The following is a 19,014-nucleotide window of genomic DNA, read 5'->3' as shown; positions in this document are numbered from 1 at the left end:
GAGCAAAAAGTAGTTTCCTTAAATGCTTCTCTCAGACTTGGAATATTGTAGGTATTTTCAATTCCCAAGTAACCATTGTTCTGCCTGCCATAAGCCTCTGAACGCATAGCAGGACCCCTTGTCACTCCATCTCAGAAATGTACGTGATTAATTGGGCATAGTTGGAAATAACAAAGGCTTTCCAGTCACAAATCACTAGTAAAGCAGCAACCAGGTGGCGCAGTGGATAGAACACTGACCTTGGAGTCAAGAGGACCTGAGTTTAAATGTAGCCTCAGACACTTACCAGCTGTGTGGCCCTGGGCAGGTCATTTAACCCTGACTTCCAAACCAAACCAAACAAATTACTAGTAAAGCCATTAGTCACCACTTCCATATTTCACTTTCCCAAGTCTTCCCCCAAATCTTCCTCCTACACCTGGGGATCGACAAGAGGTACCATGTACAGAAATAAAACTGCATTCCTCAACCAATGCAGAATGCAGCCCTTTCCACACAGTACAATGAGGACTATTGATCAATCAATAAATCAACAAGCATTAAGTTTGTGTGATGTGCCAAGTCCAGGTGATTCCCTCAAGGAGCCTGCAAACCTAGAGGATTGGGGAAGAGGGGAGATATAACATGTAAATTAGCAGGTTGCTGTTGTTTGCCCTTCATACTCAAAAAGGACCAGTGACATCAGGGAGGTGATGCCATAACGTATAAGTGAATTGAATTTAAGTGAGGCAGGGCTGTGCAAAGTCACCAGCCTCACTTTGTCCTCCTGAGCCATCTGGGTCCAGTGGCCAGTTATAGATCAGGATGACTGGAGATGGCCCTAGATGTAATGGGAGATCTTGGCCTTTTTAAGCTAAGGTCTTTAACAGGTCTCAGGTTGTCTGAGGCAAAGCCCATTCAGCGATTAAGGTTAGGTAAGAAATGAAGCAAAGAATAACCTCTTTTACCTAGTCAAAAAAAGAACAACAACAATCTGGGAGGGAAAGACTCTCAAGATTTTTGGTCAAAATAGAAACAATTACTGTTTACTTTCACTCTGAACCCTCCAAACCCAAATAGTGGTCAAGTGAGGCTTGGGCTGGAACCTTTTGTTGGCCTATCAGCGAGAGTCAGAAGGATTTGAATTAAGTAGCAAGTATCTTCACAATTGATTCAGATTAGAAGGAAAGTAACCTTAAAAAGGAATATTTAAATGACCAAAGGGAAACGAGGAAAGGCATCATGCAGAAGGTGACATTTGAGGTCTTCCCCTGAATGCAGTCTGTGTAGTACCCAAATCAATTGGTTCCCTGTTTATTTAAGGGAATAATAAATTTAATATTTTTAATACCTGGGAGCTAAATGCCATGGCTGACATCTCAAAATCAGACAGTCAAAAAGAAAAAAAAGCAAAAGACAATTGTAGAGAAAATATATTTTTTAATTGAAGAAGTATTTTCCTTCTGCATTATAATTAATGATACTTTAAGTAGCCCAAATAAGTGGTACTGATTCTTCATGTGTTCCCATTCCTTTAACAGAACTGGGACCCTAGAACTTGGGGACAAGTTGCTGGCCATTGATAACATCCGTCTGGACAACTGCTCCATGGAAGATGCAGTTCAGATTCTCCAGCAGTGTGAGGACCTTGTCAAGCTCAAAATCCGGAAAGATGAAGATAACTCTGGTATTGATCATAAACTTAATTACACGTGGTTTTTGTCATCTTGTCTTCTGGCTTCATAAGTCTTTCAGTGTTGTCTCAGAGATGGTAGCTGGCATGAATCAGGCTATAGAATCTTGACCCAATTTAGAAATGTGCATTGGGATTGTGATACAGATTCTCAAAATGGGCATTTTCTCAGTTTCACATATACACAGCATAAGCTAATGGGTTCTGCTGTTGCTTAGTCATTTTTCATTCATGTCTGACTCCCCAGGAACCCATTTGGGGTTTTCTTGGCAGAGATACTAAGAGTGGTTTACCATTTTCTTATCTAGCTCATTTTACAGATAAAGAAACTGAGGTAAACAGGGTTAAGTGACTTATCTGTGATCACACAGCTCTTAAGTGTGTGAGGCTAGAATTGAACTCAGGAAGATGAGTCTTCCTGACTCCATACTGTCTATTTAGCTGACCTCCAAGCTGGGGCTTTATCCTAAAATAAGCCTTATGTCTCATTAGCCCCCCCACCTCATTGTTTGAGATATCTGGATGCATTTGCATTCCTACTGAATACTACCAAGACATCCCCATTGAAGAAATATGGAAGGAGCTGGGAATCCAAGAACCTGGGTTCTTGTCTTAGCTCTGCCATGCACAGTCATATAACCTTGGACAAATCACTTCATTTCTCTAAATGGTGGTAGACTCCTGGTATGTAAAGTGAAAAAATTGGATAAAATGACCTCTAAATTCCTTTTCAGCTCTTTGATCCACTTAGTTCTAATATATGCTTTTCTAGCAGCATTTTCAAAGTTCTTTCTTCAAAACAGGGCTACTACTTGACAGATTGCATTTCCTCAGATCACAAGTCAGGTGAAGTCTCCCCTTACACAACTGAGAGGTCAAAGCCTTGAGAAATTGTGTTAGCAGAGTTGGAAAGGAGGACTCCACATAACACCTTTCACTAAAGTCAGCTGTGAAAATGGGGTGACTTCTGGCAACCTATGGCATCCTTTTAATTCTTTCATCCTTAAAATGACCATGAGAATCAAAGTATGCAGTCCAATCTAACAAAGATTTAGAGCTTCAAGAGACCAATAGATGTCATTTAGTTATTGCACTCTTATTTTTCAGGTGAGGAAACCGAGGCCCAGAGAGGTTAAGTGATTTATCCAAGCTCACACAGTAATTGCAGAGTCAGCACTTGAGCCTAGATCCTCTGATTCCAAATCCAACAACCTTTCTACTATATCACAGTTTGTCCTGAATGCAAAAAAATCTCTAAGTAGCTCTACCATGCTATGACTCAGAAAGAAAACAGAAACTTTTAAGAAGGAAGAAATCACAGGAATTGAAAATCTTGTACTTGTCTCATAATATGAAGGATTTTTTAAAAAAATATCACAAAAAAACCAGAGAAGTGTTGTGATATCGGTATGTCTTATCCTAACCAGATCTCAAACCAGCAGAGATGGATTCATTACTATATCAAAGACCTACCTTTACTAAGAATGAACACTCCCTCCACCAACACAAGCCTACATCACAACCTGTCCATAACTTAGTCTTAGAGAAAGTAGGTCTTATTCTGCCTGAAATGATAAGTGTGTTAACTGAAGTTATCTGTATGATATTCCTTTCTGTTAATGGCCCCTTCTAATGAGGTAGCTAGGTGGCACAGCGGATAGAGCGCTGAGCCTGGAGTTAGAAAGACTCATCTTTCTGAGTTCAAGTCCAGCCTCAGACACTTACTAGCTGTGTGATGATGTGTAAGTCCCTTAACCCTGTTTGCCTCAGTTTCCTCATCTATAAAATGAGCTGGAAAAGGAACGGCAAACCACTCCAGTATCTTTGCCAAGAAAACCCCATATGGGGTCATGAAGAATCAGACATGCCTGAAACAACAACAGTAAGAAAAATATTTAGCATTTCCATCACATCTGTCTAAAGGCTACATGTACTCTGGTAATAAGATCTAATGAAACCTGAAGATAAAACAACGTGTGATTCAGTTTCCCCAGTCCTCCTGTCCTCTCTTTCTTCCTTCTCTGATTTTGGCCAAACACACTCTTCACTGCATATGCTCTACCAGTAATGGCAGGTTTTTGCCCCTGCCAAAAAGTTCATATGTAAGTAGCCATCTGACTCCTCCATGATTATAAGCAGTGCAACATCATTTTTTTACCATCAGTTCCCATGGGTTTCAGGTACAGGCCACTATGTTGCCCATGTGAATATCTGTGCTCTCTTCTGCTCACCATCTTCCCAGCAAACCCTTGTCCTGATGAATATTCTAGGATTCTTTAAAAGGCAACAATTCCCTGCCAAGAACTTTGTCCTTCAAGATGTGTCTTGTAGGTATTGATAATTCACCATTCCAGCTTTAAATTTCATGCCACCCCTTATTAGATTTGTCTGTTTATCATTGAATTCTTCAAACTCAACCACTTCGGTGTCTTTGGTTTTTCTTTTCTATTTTGGGTTTATTTGTGGAGAGGACTCTCCATCAGATAGTGCTCTGCCTTTTGGAAAACATATTTAGCCGCATTGGCTGCCAACCTGATGCAGACCTCAGCTGCCTTATTTTCCAAGTAAAAAGATAAGTATAGATTTTGCACATGGCTGGACATGTTCCAACATTCAAAGCCAGGGCATGCCGACAAGTTGGCAGCAGCTTCAGAAGCAGCCACCAAGCACTTGGACAGAAACAGATTTGCATTTTCTGGTGTGTATCTGCCTTTTTGTTCATCGCCTCTTCAGATCTCCCAATAATCCTTAGCGACTGTTCTGTGAAATCTTAATGGACCTGCTATAATCCTTGTAAACTTGTTGGAAGGTGGGCACAAAACAAAATCTGTAAATGAACACGAAGGTGCAGATCTAGCTGCTTAAAGCATAGGCACTTGCTGGCAAGGTGGGATTTCAGAAGAGAAAAACTTTGATCCACTGATATAAGAAATCCCCAAATTAGTATTCTTTCCCTTATTCTACATTTCTTCCTCTCCATGACCTGTCTTCAAATATAAAACCTGCTGAGAGAGGTGGCATGTAAATCTCCTAACATCTTATTCTGAATGATTTGAATCAGATCAGGACAAGAGAAATGGAGTAGGTAAGAGAACCTGGTGCCCAGGCATGAGGGAGGGTACTGAAAGGAAAGGACTCAGAAAAAGAGGGCATAGAAGCAAACTTTACCTAGTTATTCATGAATCCTGATATTTGCTAGCTAGGTAACCATGAGCATGTTTCTTAAGTCCTCTAAGCCTCAGGCACTCTCTAAGACTGTAAGTTAAGGAGAGGCTGGGATCGGGGCATGTGTTGATGGAGGGAGTGTCCACACTTACTAATCATAGGTCCTTGATGTCTTCATGAATCCATCTGTTGGTGGTTTGAGTTCTGGTCAGGATGAGACATAGCAATGTCACAATACTTCTCTGGTAGCTTTATGTGATATTTGTTTAAAACATCTTTTTGAGTATTTCATTTGGAGACCACTGCTCAATTTAGTACACCTATTATTCATCAGGTTTCTATTATAGAATCTTCATTCCACTGAGCTGCATTGCCTAAGGTCCTCAGCTTCCCTGGGGTTATTGAAAGGACATACTAGTCCAAACCAGATTCCTCTTAACCCTAACTATTACAGACCTTCTTTTAAGGAAGTCATTGTTTGGCCCTTGTGATCTGATCATCCATATACAGAAGAGATGGAAGATCCCAATGTTCTGTCTCCCACCAAGAAAGTCTGGTTTACAAAATGTCTTGATTAATGAAGTTCAAAAATAATTGGAAAAAAAAGGCTAAGACATTTCTAAGACCACAAAACTCCATGGGCTTCTAATGTAGGAAGGTAGTTTTTTTTCCCTTTTAAAATGTAAAATGATTTTCTTGAATCTATTTTGCTCTTCTGTCAAGATATGATTGATTGGAAAGTATTGATTAATTCTTGCTGCAAACACTGATTTCCAAAGCATGGAGACACAAACCTGAAATTGACTGATAATTCTTCGTATGGTTGGTCATGGAAATGTTGCCATCTTCTGTTATGAAATCTCCTGTAGGACTTGTCTCAAAGCATCATTTATAACTGTAAATCTCTGTGGATATATTTTGCCCAAACTTTGAAATGTTTCTGACAGTAATTGTAGATTGTATGTGCTACGGGCAGAGGCTTCCAATTCTTTATTTAATTCAATGGTACTTTCATCAGTCACAGCTAGACGATTTACAGCTACCCAATATAACTTGGTTCCTTGACTGGCATGCATTGCTGTTAGCTTTTACAGATTTTTGCTTTAAAATGTACACATTTTGTCCAGTGACACCTCTCTCATTTCTTTTCTGTTTACTTTACTCAAGGAGGTAATAGAATTTTTTTGAGCATTGATAAAGTCTCTGGTCTGATGCCTTGTCTTTTTTGAAGTCTCTTCATGCCACTCAATGAATTCAATTGAATATGACAGATTCAAGGCCTTAATTCTTGGCACTGGAGATACAAAGAGAGAAATGAAATGGTGAGGACACTCAAGTTCATTTTGTTGTCTCAGAGTTTCATAGTCATTAACTGGAATGTTTTATTATGACTGCTGTATTTGAAATAGGTATCCTATCTATTGTTGAAACTTTCTCTAGATGATCTTTGGCTCTTGCTTCAACTGCTCAGGCTCCCTGTTTCTTTCAGTGGTGTAAAGAAATTGATTTTGGAGCAGAGCATTTTTCCTAATCTCTGGTTTGCAATCATTCTGTCATCTTTGGTTGGTCTTTGGTTGAATTTCCCGACTCGGTATCCATATACTCAAACATAGCCACCTGTGCCCCATAGCAAGGATCTCACAAGCAACATCTTAAAATTATATATTTAGTAAGAACTAAACTGACAGCTTTGATTTATATATTCTTTGTTTTAGTAAATATCCTTCTTTTTAGGTCCATCAATACTTTCACAAAAGTCTCCAGCTATGCACTGACATTTTTTTGAAGCTGCCTTTTGTTATTTCTGAGGCAAATTATCTTAACATATTTCCAAACTGGGGTCTGTGTAATGCCCTTAGGATTCATTCAAGTCCTTACCTGAAGAGCTGTGATTCTGAAGACTTGTTTACCAGCAAATAAGCCAGATTGAGAGGCGAGTTATTTTTTTCAGCTTTTTCAAGTGAGACTGTGTTTAGATTATCCAGAATATTGTTGTCCTAAGCTCCCAAATGGGAAAACAGACAATGGTGGATGCCTTGGTTTACTCTATAAAAAAAAAACAACAAACTAGCTCCTCATTGGAATAACTGGTTTCTCTGTATTTTCTTTTACTTGATTTCACAATATACTTACTGACTTGAGAGAGTATAAATGATCAGTTTTCATATAAAGCAAAATTGAAAAAATTCAGGTTTTCAAAAAGTTAGTATTGGAGTCGGAGCACCATGATACCATATATTATTCTGGCATGTCAAGGTATAATGCCCATGTGACAAGGAAAGAAAGTCAAGCTTATGAGATCCAGTCTAGAAGCTCTTTTCCTGAATAGATCATTTGCTTAGGCTGGCCCCCATGAACTTTGGATGACCCATCAATTTTTGCCTTTACAAGTTATTCTCCCAAGTCTGAGTGTCCCTATTTGATAAAAAAAGAAGCTGCCATAATGGATCCCAGCCAGAGTTTTCATTTTGCTAAATAGACAGCACTCAAGTATCCTGAAAATAACATCACAGATAAGTAATGCTGCCATTTTACATCTGTTTCATGGTGCCATTAATTTTCTTAACTAGAGTGGAGTCGCACAAGCAAGTAGACTGGCCTCCTTTCATGCTTTTCGCTAATAGTTGCAAACCTTCTGCTGTGACATAAATGCTGTTTATAATATCATTAGCATCTGCTTAGTCTTACATGAGAGCTCTCTATTAACACAGCATTTATTCATCTCAAAAAGTTGCATTTCTTATTTAACCCTACAGTACCTCCCTTCTCATCATGAGGATCTCAACATGGACTGCATTGATGCACCTTGGAGCATTTACATTTTGGAAATATTATAGTTATTAAATTCTAAATGGCAGTTCTTATCCATATAGAAAACTGAGAGACCATAAGGGTGCCAGTTGGGCTAAAGCTTGAGTAGACAGATGGATCTGGAAGCACAACGTGAAGTTTAGTTGGGCACCAACAGAACAGTTTAGGGAGCAAATTCTAGGACCATGGTGGCGTTTATAAGAATGAAATATCTGGTCACAGCCCTTGAATGAGCTGAGTGTCAGCTATTCTGATGAACTGGAGATCTTCTAGACCTCATCATCTGCCTTGCCACTGTGCCCTCCAGGACTTACCATCAATCAGCCAGTAAATATTCATTAAGCATCTACCATGTACCAGGCACCAGGGATACAAAAAGGGCAAATGAAGGCAAGGGTCTTCAAGGAGCTTGTAGTCTAATGCAGGAGACAGCAGGTAAATAAATATGTACAAAACAAGCTATCTGTAGGATGAATAGGAAATAATCAATAGAGGGAAGGCACTGGAATTAAGAGTTGTTAGGGAAGGTTTCCAGTAAAAGATGGGATTTATTTGGGACTTTAAAAGGAAGCCAGAGAGGTCAGTAGTTGGAGTGGAAGAGGGAGAGTGTTCTAGGCTTGAGGGACAATCAGAGAGAATGTCATGAGCTGAGAGATACAATGTCTTGTTCATGAAATAGCCAGAAAGCCAATGTCATTGGATCAAAGAGTATGTCAAAGGTATAAAAAGATGAGAAATGTAGGAGGGACTATGTTATAAGGGGCCTTGAATGCTAAACAAAGCATTTTGTATTTCTCCTGGAGGTAATAGGAAGCCACTGGAATTTATTGAGGAGGAGAGGGGAGGGATGATGTGTGTGTGTGTGTGTGTGTGTGTGTGTGTGTGTGTGTGTGTGTGTGTGTGTGTGTGTGATATGGTCAAACCTATCCTTTAGGGAATTCAGTAGAAGAATGAAGGATGAATTGGAATGGACAGAGACTTGAGTCAGGCAGACCCCCTAGTAGCCGACAATCCAGGTGTGGGTCTGCACCAGGGCAGTAGCAGTGTCAAAGGAGAGAAGGGAACATATTCAAAAGATGTTGCAAAGGTGAAATCAACAGGCCTTGGCAAAAGCTTGGATATGGAAGGTGGGAGCTAGTGAGGAAACCATGATGATTTCTAGGTTATAAGCATGAGGGATGGCAGGATCATGTTTGACTGCAATAGCAGTAGGGAAGGTGTATATGTGTATGTGTGGGGGGAGAGGGAGTTTTGAGGGGAATGATCATAAGTCCCATTTTGGATATATTGAGTTTCAGGTTAATGTCTACTGGACATTCAGTTTGAGACATCTAAAAGGCAGTTGGAGATGCAAGATTGGAGGTCAGCAGAGAAATTGGGGCAGGAAAGGTAAATTAGAGGATCATCAACATAGAGATGGTAATAAATGTGTGACAGTCAGTGAGATCACCAAGCAATATAGAGAAAAGGGCCCAGAATAGAGGTCTGTGAGAAACCTACAGTTAGAGGGTGTGATCTGGAAGAGGATCCAGCAAAGGAGGCAGAGAAGGAGTAGTCAGATAAGTAGAAGAGGCAGAAGAAAATGGCATCCTGTAAACCTAGAGAGAAGAGAACATCCCTTGATGTTGTCAAAGACTGCAAAGAGGTCAAGGAGAATGAGGATAGAGAAAAGCTCAATCGATGGATTTGGGAGCAAAGATCACAGGTAATTTTGGAAAGGGTGATTTCCATGGAATGACAAGATAAGAAGCCAGATAGTATGGGGTTAAGAAGAGATTGGGAAGAAAGTGGAGGTCCCTATTGTAGGTGGCCTTTCCAAGGAGTTTAGCTAAAAAGGGCCAATATAGGATAATAATGGGGATGGAAGGAGCATGTGAGGTCTATTTCAGGCTAGAGATGACATGGGCATGTTTGTAGGCAGTAGGGAATGAGTCAGTGGACAGAGAAAGATTGCAAATAAGTGAGAGTGAAATTAATGGAGAGGAGATGGGATGGAATGGGATCACAGGAAGAGGGATTAGCCTTGGTGAGGGGCAAGGTCACTTCATCATTTGAGATAGGGGTAAAGAAGGAGATCATGGCAGATGGCAAGTGAGTGATAAGAGATGAGGAAGAGGGAAGAAGAGAGTATTCAGAGCAAATGATCTCAGGTTTTTTCTGTAAAATATAAGGCAAGATTCTCATCTTTGACAGTGGATAGAAGAGGGACCAAGGGAGTTCTGCAGAATGAAAAGGTTGAGCTGTTGTGGGGAGTGGAATATTGATTTAACAAGGAAGGAAGTATACTACAAAATTGCCTAGCAGCAGTCAAGGCCAGGTTGAATTGTGTAACATAAATTGGAAGGAACCTAATAAGAATGGTTGCATGGTTTTTTCCATCTTTGTTCAGCAGCACATGTGTAAGTGATAAATGGTGGGAGTGATGTAAGGCTAAGGCTTGGCTGGATGTAATCAAAGATATAAGGAGGCTAGGGATTCAAGAGAGGAGGAAAATATGGAGCAGAATTGGTTCCCCAAAGGGTCAGGATGGAGAAAAGAGAAGAGAATGGTTAGTGTAGGGGAAACAGCTTGAGAGATAATTGAGGGGCCCAGAGATTGTACACAGTACAGATGAAGAGAAGGCTCTTGTAAGGAAAAGCAAAGGGAGAGTTGAAATGCCAATAGATTATGGCCAGAGATGGGAGATTTCAGAATTCTTGAACACAGAGATGGTACATTTGTGGGCAATGGCAAGATCAAGAGTTTGGCCTTCTTTGGGTGTGGCTGAAGTGGGGTGGAGAGAATAACTCATGGGAAATGAATAGATCGAGAGAACTGGTTGGTTAGGGTGTTTGAAGGAGAGTCAGTGTGTATGTTGAAGTCCCCTACTATGAGGGCAAGAGTTGGGGAGGAGTGAAAAATTGTGAGCCATGAGGTCAATTGTGAGTTCACTGAAGAAGGAAAGAATATTCCTGGGGTCTGTAGACAGCAACTACTGGAATTTTGATTGGGTCGTAGATATGAATAGCATGAACCTTAAAGGAAGGGAGATTACTTAGTGATGGAAGCAGGGGGAGAAACTCATCAACTCCCATGGGTTTAATGATTCATGACTATGTAGATAATTCTCAGATATATAGATCCATTTCCAGTCAACCTCTTGAGCTCCATTCCAACATCACCAAGTATTTATTTTGAAACATTTTTAACTAGACATTCCCAAAGGAATTATAGATTCATCATGTCCAAAATGCAGCTCACCATCTTCCCTTCCAAAGCCATACTTCCCAAACCATGCTATTACTCATGGGCACCATGATTCTGCCAGTCCAGCCTCAATCTCATCCTTAACTTCTCACTCACACCATGCATCCAATCAGTTGTCAGATCTTGTCATTTCTCTCACCACATCTCACCTATACTTCCTCTGACCTACTTCTGAGGCAGGGAGAGGGAGAGAGAAGAAGGGAAGCAAAGAGAAAGAGGAAAGAAGGGAGGGCAGGAAGAAAGAGGGCAAAGAAGCAAGTTGGATCAATTCCCAAAGTGAAAGTTCCTGCACTCTTCATCTAAAGGATAGAACAGATATATCAAGGGTGGTGACTGAAACCTAACTTCTCTGTAAAACTAGAGGGCTAAGGTCCATAATTACTGGATCAAAAGTTTCAGTGATGAATGAATTACTTAAAACAAAACAAAACAAAAAGCACTTTACCACTTTACCGCTTCTCTTAGGCTTGATCCCATCTTTCTTAATAGAAGGTATCACATATCAGCTGCCAAAGGATGATAGCAGCTGTGACCCATCCAGATAGAAGCCTGTTAATTTGCTTGTGCTCCTCAGAAAGCGCACACAGCTTATATTGCTAATGTCAGCTGAGAAGCAAAAAGAGTGAGCCACCAGGTTCCAGGGGTGCAAAGAGCAGCTTTTCTTCAATTCAGTAACTATTGAATACCCTCCCACCCCAAACGTTTTAACATTTCTACTGCCTTTGTTTATGATCTCAGAGCCCCTGACTATATTTCTGCCCTCATACAAAACAGAATTAAGTACTGTAAGAACTCTAAAGTGTCTGATATTCTCATGGAAAACGACTGTGTTTAAAACTTGCCACCAAGGTTATAAGGTCTAGAGTAGGGGTGGGAAACCTGTGGCATTGAGGCCACATGTGGCCCTTTGGCTGAATCCAAACTTCACACTTTGGATAATAATGATAATAAAAGGATTATGTCCTGTAACAAAATAATAGCATTATTTTATTATGATGATAATAAAATAATAGGATTGTATTATTATTGGCAATAAAATAATAGGATTTGTTCTGTAAAACTTGGACTCAGTCGAAAGGCTGCACCCACGGACTTAGAAGGCCACATGTTGCCTCAAGGTCACAGGTTCCCCACCGCTGGCTCTAGAACAATTGATATAAAACATGGAATCTTTCAGGGAGACATTTGAAGCCCCTTAGAGAGTCCTGCCTAGGCTTACTGTGTAAAATGTTCCCCTAGTTCTGCTCATTTCACTTTGCATCAGTTCATGTAGGTCTTTCCAGGTTTTTCTGAGAGCATCCTGTTCATCATTTCTTAAAGCACAATAGCATTCCATCACAGTTATATACAATAACTTGTTCAGCCATTCCCCAATTGAGGAACATCCCCCTCAATTTCTAATTCTTTGCCACCACAGAAAGAGCTGCTATAAATATTTTTGTACACATAGGTTCTTTTACTTTTTGTTTTCTGTCTCTTTGGGATACAGACTTAGTAGTGGTATTGCTTGGTCAAAGGGTATACATGGTTTTATAGTTCCAGATTGTTCTCTAGAATGAATGAATCAGTTTACAACTCCACCAATAGTGCATTAGTGTTTTAATTTTCCCACATCCCCTCCAACATTTGTCATTTTCTTTTTCTGTCATATTAACTAATCTGATAAGTTTGAGGTAGTATTTCAGGGTTGTTTTAATTTATATTTCTCTAATCAATAGTGATTTAAAGCATTTTTTCATATGACTATAGATAGCTTTGATTGCTTTATCTGAAAACCACTTATTCATATCTATCTTTGACCATTTATCAATTGAGGAATGGCTGTTCTGTAAATTTGACTCAGTTTTCCATATGTTTGAGAAATGCAGTTTTTATCAGAGAAACTCAATGTAAAAACTTTTTTTTCCACAGTAATGATTACCAACTGCATTTCCCTCCATCCTGTTTTCCTCCTGTTTTTCCTACTCTCTGTCTCTCTCCTTTTACCCTGTCCATTCTCAAAAAAGTGTTTTGCTTATGACTTTTACCTCCCCCAAACAGCTCTATCAACTTTGCCCCCTCCCTTTCTGTTTTCCCCTCCCCCTCCTACTTTCCTGTATGGTAACATAGGTTCCTATACCCAACTGAGAGTGTATATTTTTCCCTCTTTGAGCCATTTCTGATGAGAATAATCTTTATGTGCTCCCCTCCCTGCTTTCCCCATTTATCCCTTCACTGTAATCTCTTCCATGCTTCTTCTATATCAGATTACTTATCCTGTTCTACCTCTCCCAGTGCATTCTTCTTTCTCATCCCTTAATTTTATTTTTTTTAGATAATCATACCGTCACATTCCACTCTTTCCCCTGCCTTTTGTCTGTGTATACTCCTAACTGCCCTAATAATGAGAAAGATTTTAAGAGTTATAAATATCACTTTCCCATATAGGAATATAAACAGTTTAACCTTATTGAATCCTTTAGGATCTCTCTTTCCTCTTTTCCTCTTTCCTTTTTTTGCTTCTTTTGCATCTCGTATTTGAAAGTCAGATTTTTTATTGACTCTAGTCTTTTCATCAGGAATTCTCAAAAGTCCTCTATTTCATTTAATATCCACTTTTTCCCCTGAAGGATTATACTCAGTTGTTTTGGATAGGTGATTCTTGATTGTTATCCTAGTACCTTTGCCCCTCTTGAATACCATATTCTAAGCCATCCTATCCTTTAATGTAGAAGCTGCTAAATCTTGTGTTATACTGTAACAGTAAGCACCCAAGCATACCTGCTATCACAGGTTCTTAGATCTGCATTCATGAAAGGAAAGGCAACTTTTGAGGGGTTAGCAATCACTTTAATCAAGCATATATATCAATCCTTTAGTCAAGCACATATGTCATTCACCTAGTTCAGGGGAGTCAACACCCTAAACCCCAAAGGAATCAAAAGACATGGCTTCCTCTGTCTGACCATAATTCAACAGATAGGTACAGCTGTCTGACCAGTTACCAGAGAGGGAAGCATGACATCTGGGTTCTCAAAGACAAGGAGCTCTTTAGCAGCTTCTCAGAGTCCTCATCTGGCACTCAAACCTTCTTACCAAAATTAAGTCCCAAAGTAAAACTGCACATCAGAGTCTTTATATACTTTTTGGAGCCAGAAGGCATCACATCCCTTTAGAACCAGTGCCTCATTAGCAAAAGACATGGACCTTCTTACAAATTTTCCCAGGCCGGACAATGAGTGGGAAAGATCCTCTTCAGTCACATTCAAATAGAGGCATTATACTTAATAATCTAAAACAAAAACAGCAAAAGATCCTACTTTATTTACCATTACATATCCAGACTGTGGTTCCACAATATATAAATTGTTTCTTTTTGGCTGCTAGTAGTACTTTCTCCTTGATCTGAGAGGTCTGAAATTTGGTTGTAATGTTCCTGGGAGTTTTCCTTTTGGGATCTCTTTTAGGAAGTGATTCTTTCGATTTCTATTTTACCATCTGGTTCTAGAATATCAAGGCAGTTTTCCTTGATAATTTTTTTAAAAAAATGATGTCTAAGCTATTTTCTTGATCATGACTGTCAGGTAGTCCAATAATTCTTAGATTATTTCTCCAAGATCTATTTTCCAGGTCAGTTGTTTTTCCAATAAGATATTTAATATTTTCTTCTATTTTTTTCATTCTTTTGATTTTGTTTTCTTGTTTCTTCTGGATAACATTATTAGTTTGCCAAATTCTAACTTTCAAGGAATTATTTTCCTCAGTGAGCTTTTGTGCCTTTTTTTCCATTTGACCAATTTTGCTTTTCAAGTCATTCTTCTCTCCTTTGGATTTTTGTAACTCTTTTTACTATTTGACCTCTTCTGTTTTTTAAGATATTGTTTTCTTCAGTATTTTTTTTTGCATCTCCTTTACCAAACTGTTGACTTTTTTATTTTTATAATTGTCCTGCATCACTCTCATTTCTCTTCCAAGTTTTTCCTGTACCTCTTGTACTTGATTTTTAAAATTCTTTTTGAGCTCTTCCATAGCTTGAGGCCAATTCTTAATTTTCTTTCAGGCTTTAGATGCAGGAGTTTTGACTTTGTTTTCTTCTGAATGTGTGTTTTGATCTTCCTTATCACTGTAGTAATTTTCTATGGTCAGAATTTTTTTCTGCTCTTTTCTCATTTTCCAGGCTATTTATTGATGTTTAACTCTATGCTAAAGTAGGGCTCTGCTTCCAGAGGGGACAGGGCATTGTCCCAAGATTCAGGTATTTTGTGCAGAATTCTGGGGTCCTGTAAGTTTTTAACTCTTCCAAGGTGGTATGATCTTGGGAGAGGTGTGTTCACCACTCTCCTGTACTGTACTGGTTTGTGAGCAACCACAGGCATTCTTTTCCACCCTAGAACTGTGGCCGGGATCCTTGCTCCCTTGTGTCCACAAACTCTGCTCTGCTACTGCTCATGCTGGGACTAAGACCCAGTACTGTGACCCAGATTCAAGTACAGGCAATGTAACAAAATCTTGCCCCTGGTGCCAACATAGGGATCCCTGTAAATCTCCTTCTGATCCATTGTCCAATCACCTTACCATCTGTGGACTGAGAGATTTGAAAACTGCCACTGATTCAGTCACCCTGAGGCCTGTTCCTAGTTTACTGGGGTCTGGTCTGCACTGGTGCCACCTGCACTGGATTGTGCTCCTCTCTCACCCTGGTGCAACAGACCTTTCCTGCTGACCTTCTAAGTTGTCTTGAGCTAGAAAATTGTTTCACTCCTTTTTTGTGGGTTCTGCTGCTCTAGAATTTGTTTAGAGTCATTCTTTAAAGGTATTTGGAGAGGTTTGGGGGAGAGTCAACATGAGTTTCTGCCTTTACTCTGCTATCTTGGCTCCACTTTCCTACCTAGCCTTAAACACATTATCATCTCTCCTAAATAGAATTGAATATGGCTACCAAATGAAAGAGGAACTCATATTCAAATGTTAATCACATGCATACATACACACATACATGCTTATATGTATGTGTGTACATGTGTGTAGGTATCTGTGTGTATGTGTGTGTGTACACACATGAAATCTCAGGATACGTGGCTCTATAAAAAAAAACCCACCACATTAAAGAGTTTCTTTATGTAATACAGAGCCTCCTTAAACCTTTTTGTGCATGTTCTGGACCCCTTTGGCAGGCTTATGAAGCCGATAGATTGCTTCTCAGAAGAATGTTTTTAAATGCACAAAATAAAATACATAGAAAGAAAACAATCACAATGAAACACAATTATCAAATTAAAAATAGCAACAAGCTTCATGGACCCCAGATTAAGATCCCATGTCTAATGGAACTTTTTTCAAGGGATGCTATTTGAACTCATTAAGCATAAAGTTCTTGCTACATGCCAAGTAAAAAGAGAGGGGGAAGACCTCAAGCTTGCATTCAGGTTTCAAATTGAATGATGATAAATGATACTTATAAATACTTTGATCTCTTCCAGGAAAAAATACATTGAGCATAAGGCTATCATGGCAAAAGCCATGGCTAAGTTACTTAGAACTTACTGTAATAGTGAAGTTAAGAAAGCACTTTAAAGCAATTAATATCAGTGTAATACTAGCCTTAAAATATTTTTGGAACCATAAAATGTTTCCAAACCTAACAGATTTGGAAAATACTCTGACAAAAACCAGTAACGTATTAATGAGACCTGGGGTCTATCATCCTAAGGCAGCTGTGGAAAGATTAGCACTTTCTCATCATTAAGGAGGAAGACAATTTTTAGACTTCTCAGAGCACATGAAAATCAGATTAAAAATTTACAGAAATCCTTTTAGAACCAACATCCCTTTACTGATCATTAATAAAAGTTGACAATAGGTACCTAATTAAAAGTGGTTTTGGATTCTCTGGGATGACTCAGATCCAAGAGTGGAACCCAAAGACCTGCCATGAGCTGAATCCATATGAACTCAACCAACAATGTGTCAGTAAAAATGCATCGAACAAATGGTTGTCATACAGATTTGTTTATGGAAAGAGAGTGGCAATTCAGGATCAAGCCACCACCACCAGGAATTATGGATGGTCTATGCTTAAGGAGGTCAAACTTATTGATCCATGCTGATTATTCCGGGAAATGATAGTAGCTGAGCAGCCCATCTTTGCAGGCTTCCAAAATTTAGCACCTACCACTTACCCCCAAGATATAACCTGGTGGCTAGACTTACACATGAAATACCTACTGTCTTTCATGGACTGACAGTTATATCTCCACACTGCAGATATAGACTTCAAATATCCTGTATCATTAGCCAGTTAACTTTGACAGAACTGGACTATTTTCATAAACTGAACTATTGTTCAAAATCTTAGGCATAACAGTGAGACATAAAAATTGAAGAACATTATTTTAATAGCAATAACCATATCAAATATTTATAGTCTCCAAGCCCAAATGGAATAAAAAAAAAGTCTTTCAAAATACAGAGACCTAAAAGAAGAAACCAGCCATGTGGAAATGGGATGAGGTACATACCATGCCCACCGCCCTATCTATTGTCATCCACAAAGCACTTTCTGTGAAACTTCAGGAAATGAACATATACCCCAGTACTTTTAATCACTTACAAAAAAGCAGATATTTTATCCACCTATGCAATAACCCCTGGAACATCAAATAGAAAAGGATAATGGCCAAATAGTGACTTGTTCCAAGACCATTCCTATCTGAACTGCATTTAAAAAACGAGAACAAGATGAAAAGTAATAACATATTAATATAGTGTTTTATGATGTGCAAAGTACTTCATATATTATCTTATTTGATTCTTACAATAATCTTGTGAAGTAGTTGCTTTTATATTATCCCCATTTTAGAAGTGAGGAGAGGAGAAGTGATTTCTTTCCAGCTAGTAAGTGTCTGGAAGCAGCTAGGTGGTGGAATGGATAGAGCGTTGAGTTTGGAATCAGGAAAACTCATCTTCATAAGTTCAAATCCAGCCTCAGACACTTACTAGCTATGTGACCATGGGCAAGTCACTTAACCTTGTTTGCCTTAGTTCTTCATCTGTAAAATGAACTGGAGAAGGAAATAACACACCATTCTAGTATCTTTGCCAAAAATACCCTCAGAAAAGAGGTCACAAAGAGACAGACATGACTGAAACAACTAAACAGCAGCAATAAGTATTTGATGCTGGATTAGAACCTAGGGCTTCCTGACTCTAAATTCAGTGCTTTCACCACTATGCCATAAATTATAGTTTATCTGAATGTATCTAGGGGTTTTAATGAATTACAAACTCAGTATGAGTCAGTATGGCAAAGTTCATGTGATCATAGGCTACACTGAAAGGAATAACTTCCAGGCATAAGGAAAGGAGACCTACTGTACTCTCCCATAGTCAGACTACATCCAGAGTATTGTGTTCAATTCTGGGTGTTTTTATAAAGAATATTGATAAGCATCCGGAAGAGGACAACTAGAATGGTGAAGATCCCTGAATTCAAGCCAACTAAGAAGTGAAACTGGGAATGTTTAGCCTGGATAAGAGAAAATTCAGAAGAAATGGGATAGTTTTCAATCAACAAATATTTATTATGCTCTGCTCTCTTATTTCTTCCTCCACAATATCTCTTCTATCTTTCACCTTTTCTCTATGAACAGGACCATCATCTAAGTTTAGATTCATCACTTGTCTGAGCTGTTACAGGTGATGTGACTTTTCCAAGGTCACACGTTGAAAATGGGAAAACGAGGACCCAAGCCTAGGTCTGCTGATTCCAATTATATCACACATAGATGTACAAGGTTAGAATATTCTAACATTCATCCTACCCTTTTCAAACTATGGTAAGAGTCTCCTCACTTATCTCCTGGCCTCAAGATTCTCCCCTCTCCCAATCCATACAGGTTAATGTCACCAATTGCCCACTGGGCATTTTGAACTTAATCTCCCTTAAGCATCTCAAATTTATCATGTCCAAACCAGAACTCATCATCCTGCACTCATTCCTCCTCTGAACTTTCTATTATTGCCCCGAGCACCACCATTCTTGCAGGCACAAAAGCTCACAACCTAGTGTGTCATCCTCAACTCTTTTCTCCCCATACCAGTAGCCAAATTGTGTTCTTTTTGTCACCATTCACACTATCCTA

The 19,014-nt window shown here is 39.2% G+C and overlaps 1 protein-coding gene across 9 annotated transcripts in view; it reads left to right on the top strand.

The window, feature by feature from the left end:
- GRIP1 (glutamate receptor interacting protein 1) overlaps positions 1 to 19,014 on the top strand; it is an 806,557-nt gene that overhangs the window by 721,415 nt on the left and 66,128 nt on the right. For all 9 annotated transcript variants that reach the window (XM_072655295.1, XM_072655296.1, XM_072655294.1 and 6 more), the window contains one exon: positions 1,521 to 1,666. In XM_072655295.1, the coding sequence (XP_072511396.1) occupies positions 1,521 to 1,666 (146 nt within the window). The remainder of the gene's footprint in view (positions 1 to 1,520; positions 1,667 to 19,014) is intronic.

This window comes from Notamacropus eugenii, chromosome 3 (assembly GCF_028372415.1).
Source record: "Notamacropus eugenii isolate mMacEug1 chromosome 3, mMacEug1.pri_v2, whole genome shotgun sequence".
Taxonomy (NCBI): Eukaryota; Metazoa; Chordata; class Mammalia; order Diprotodontia; family Macropodidae; genus Notamacropus; species Notamacropus eugenii.
This window is presented reverse-complemented; position numbering and strand designations above follow the sequence as displayed.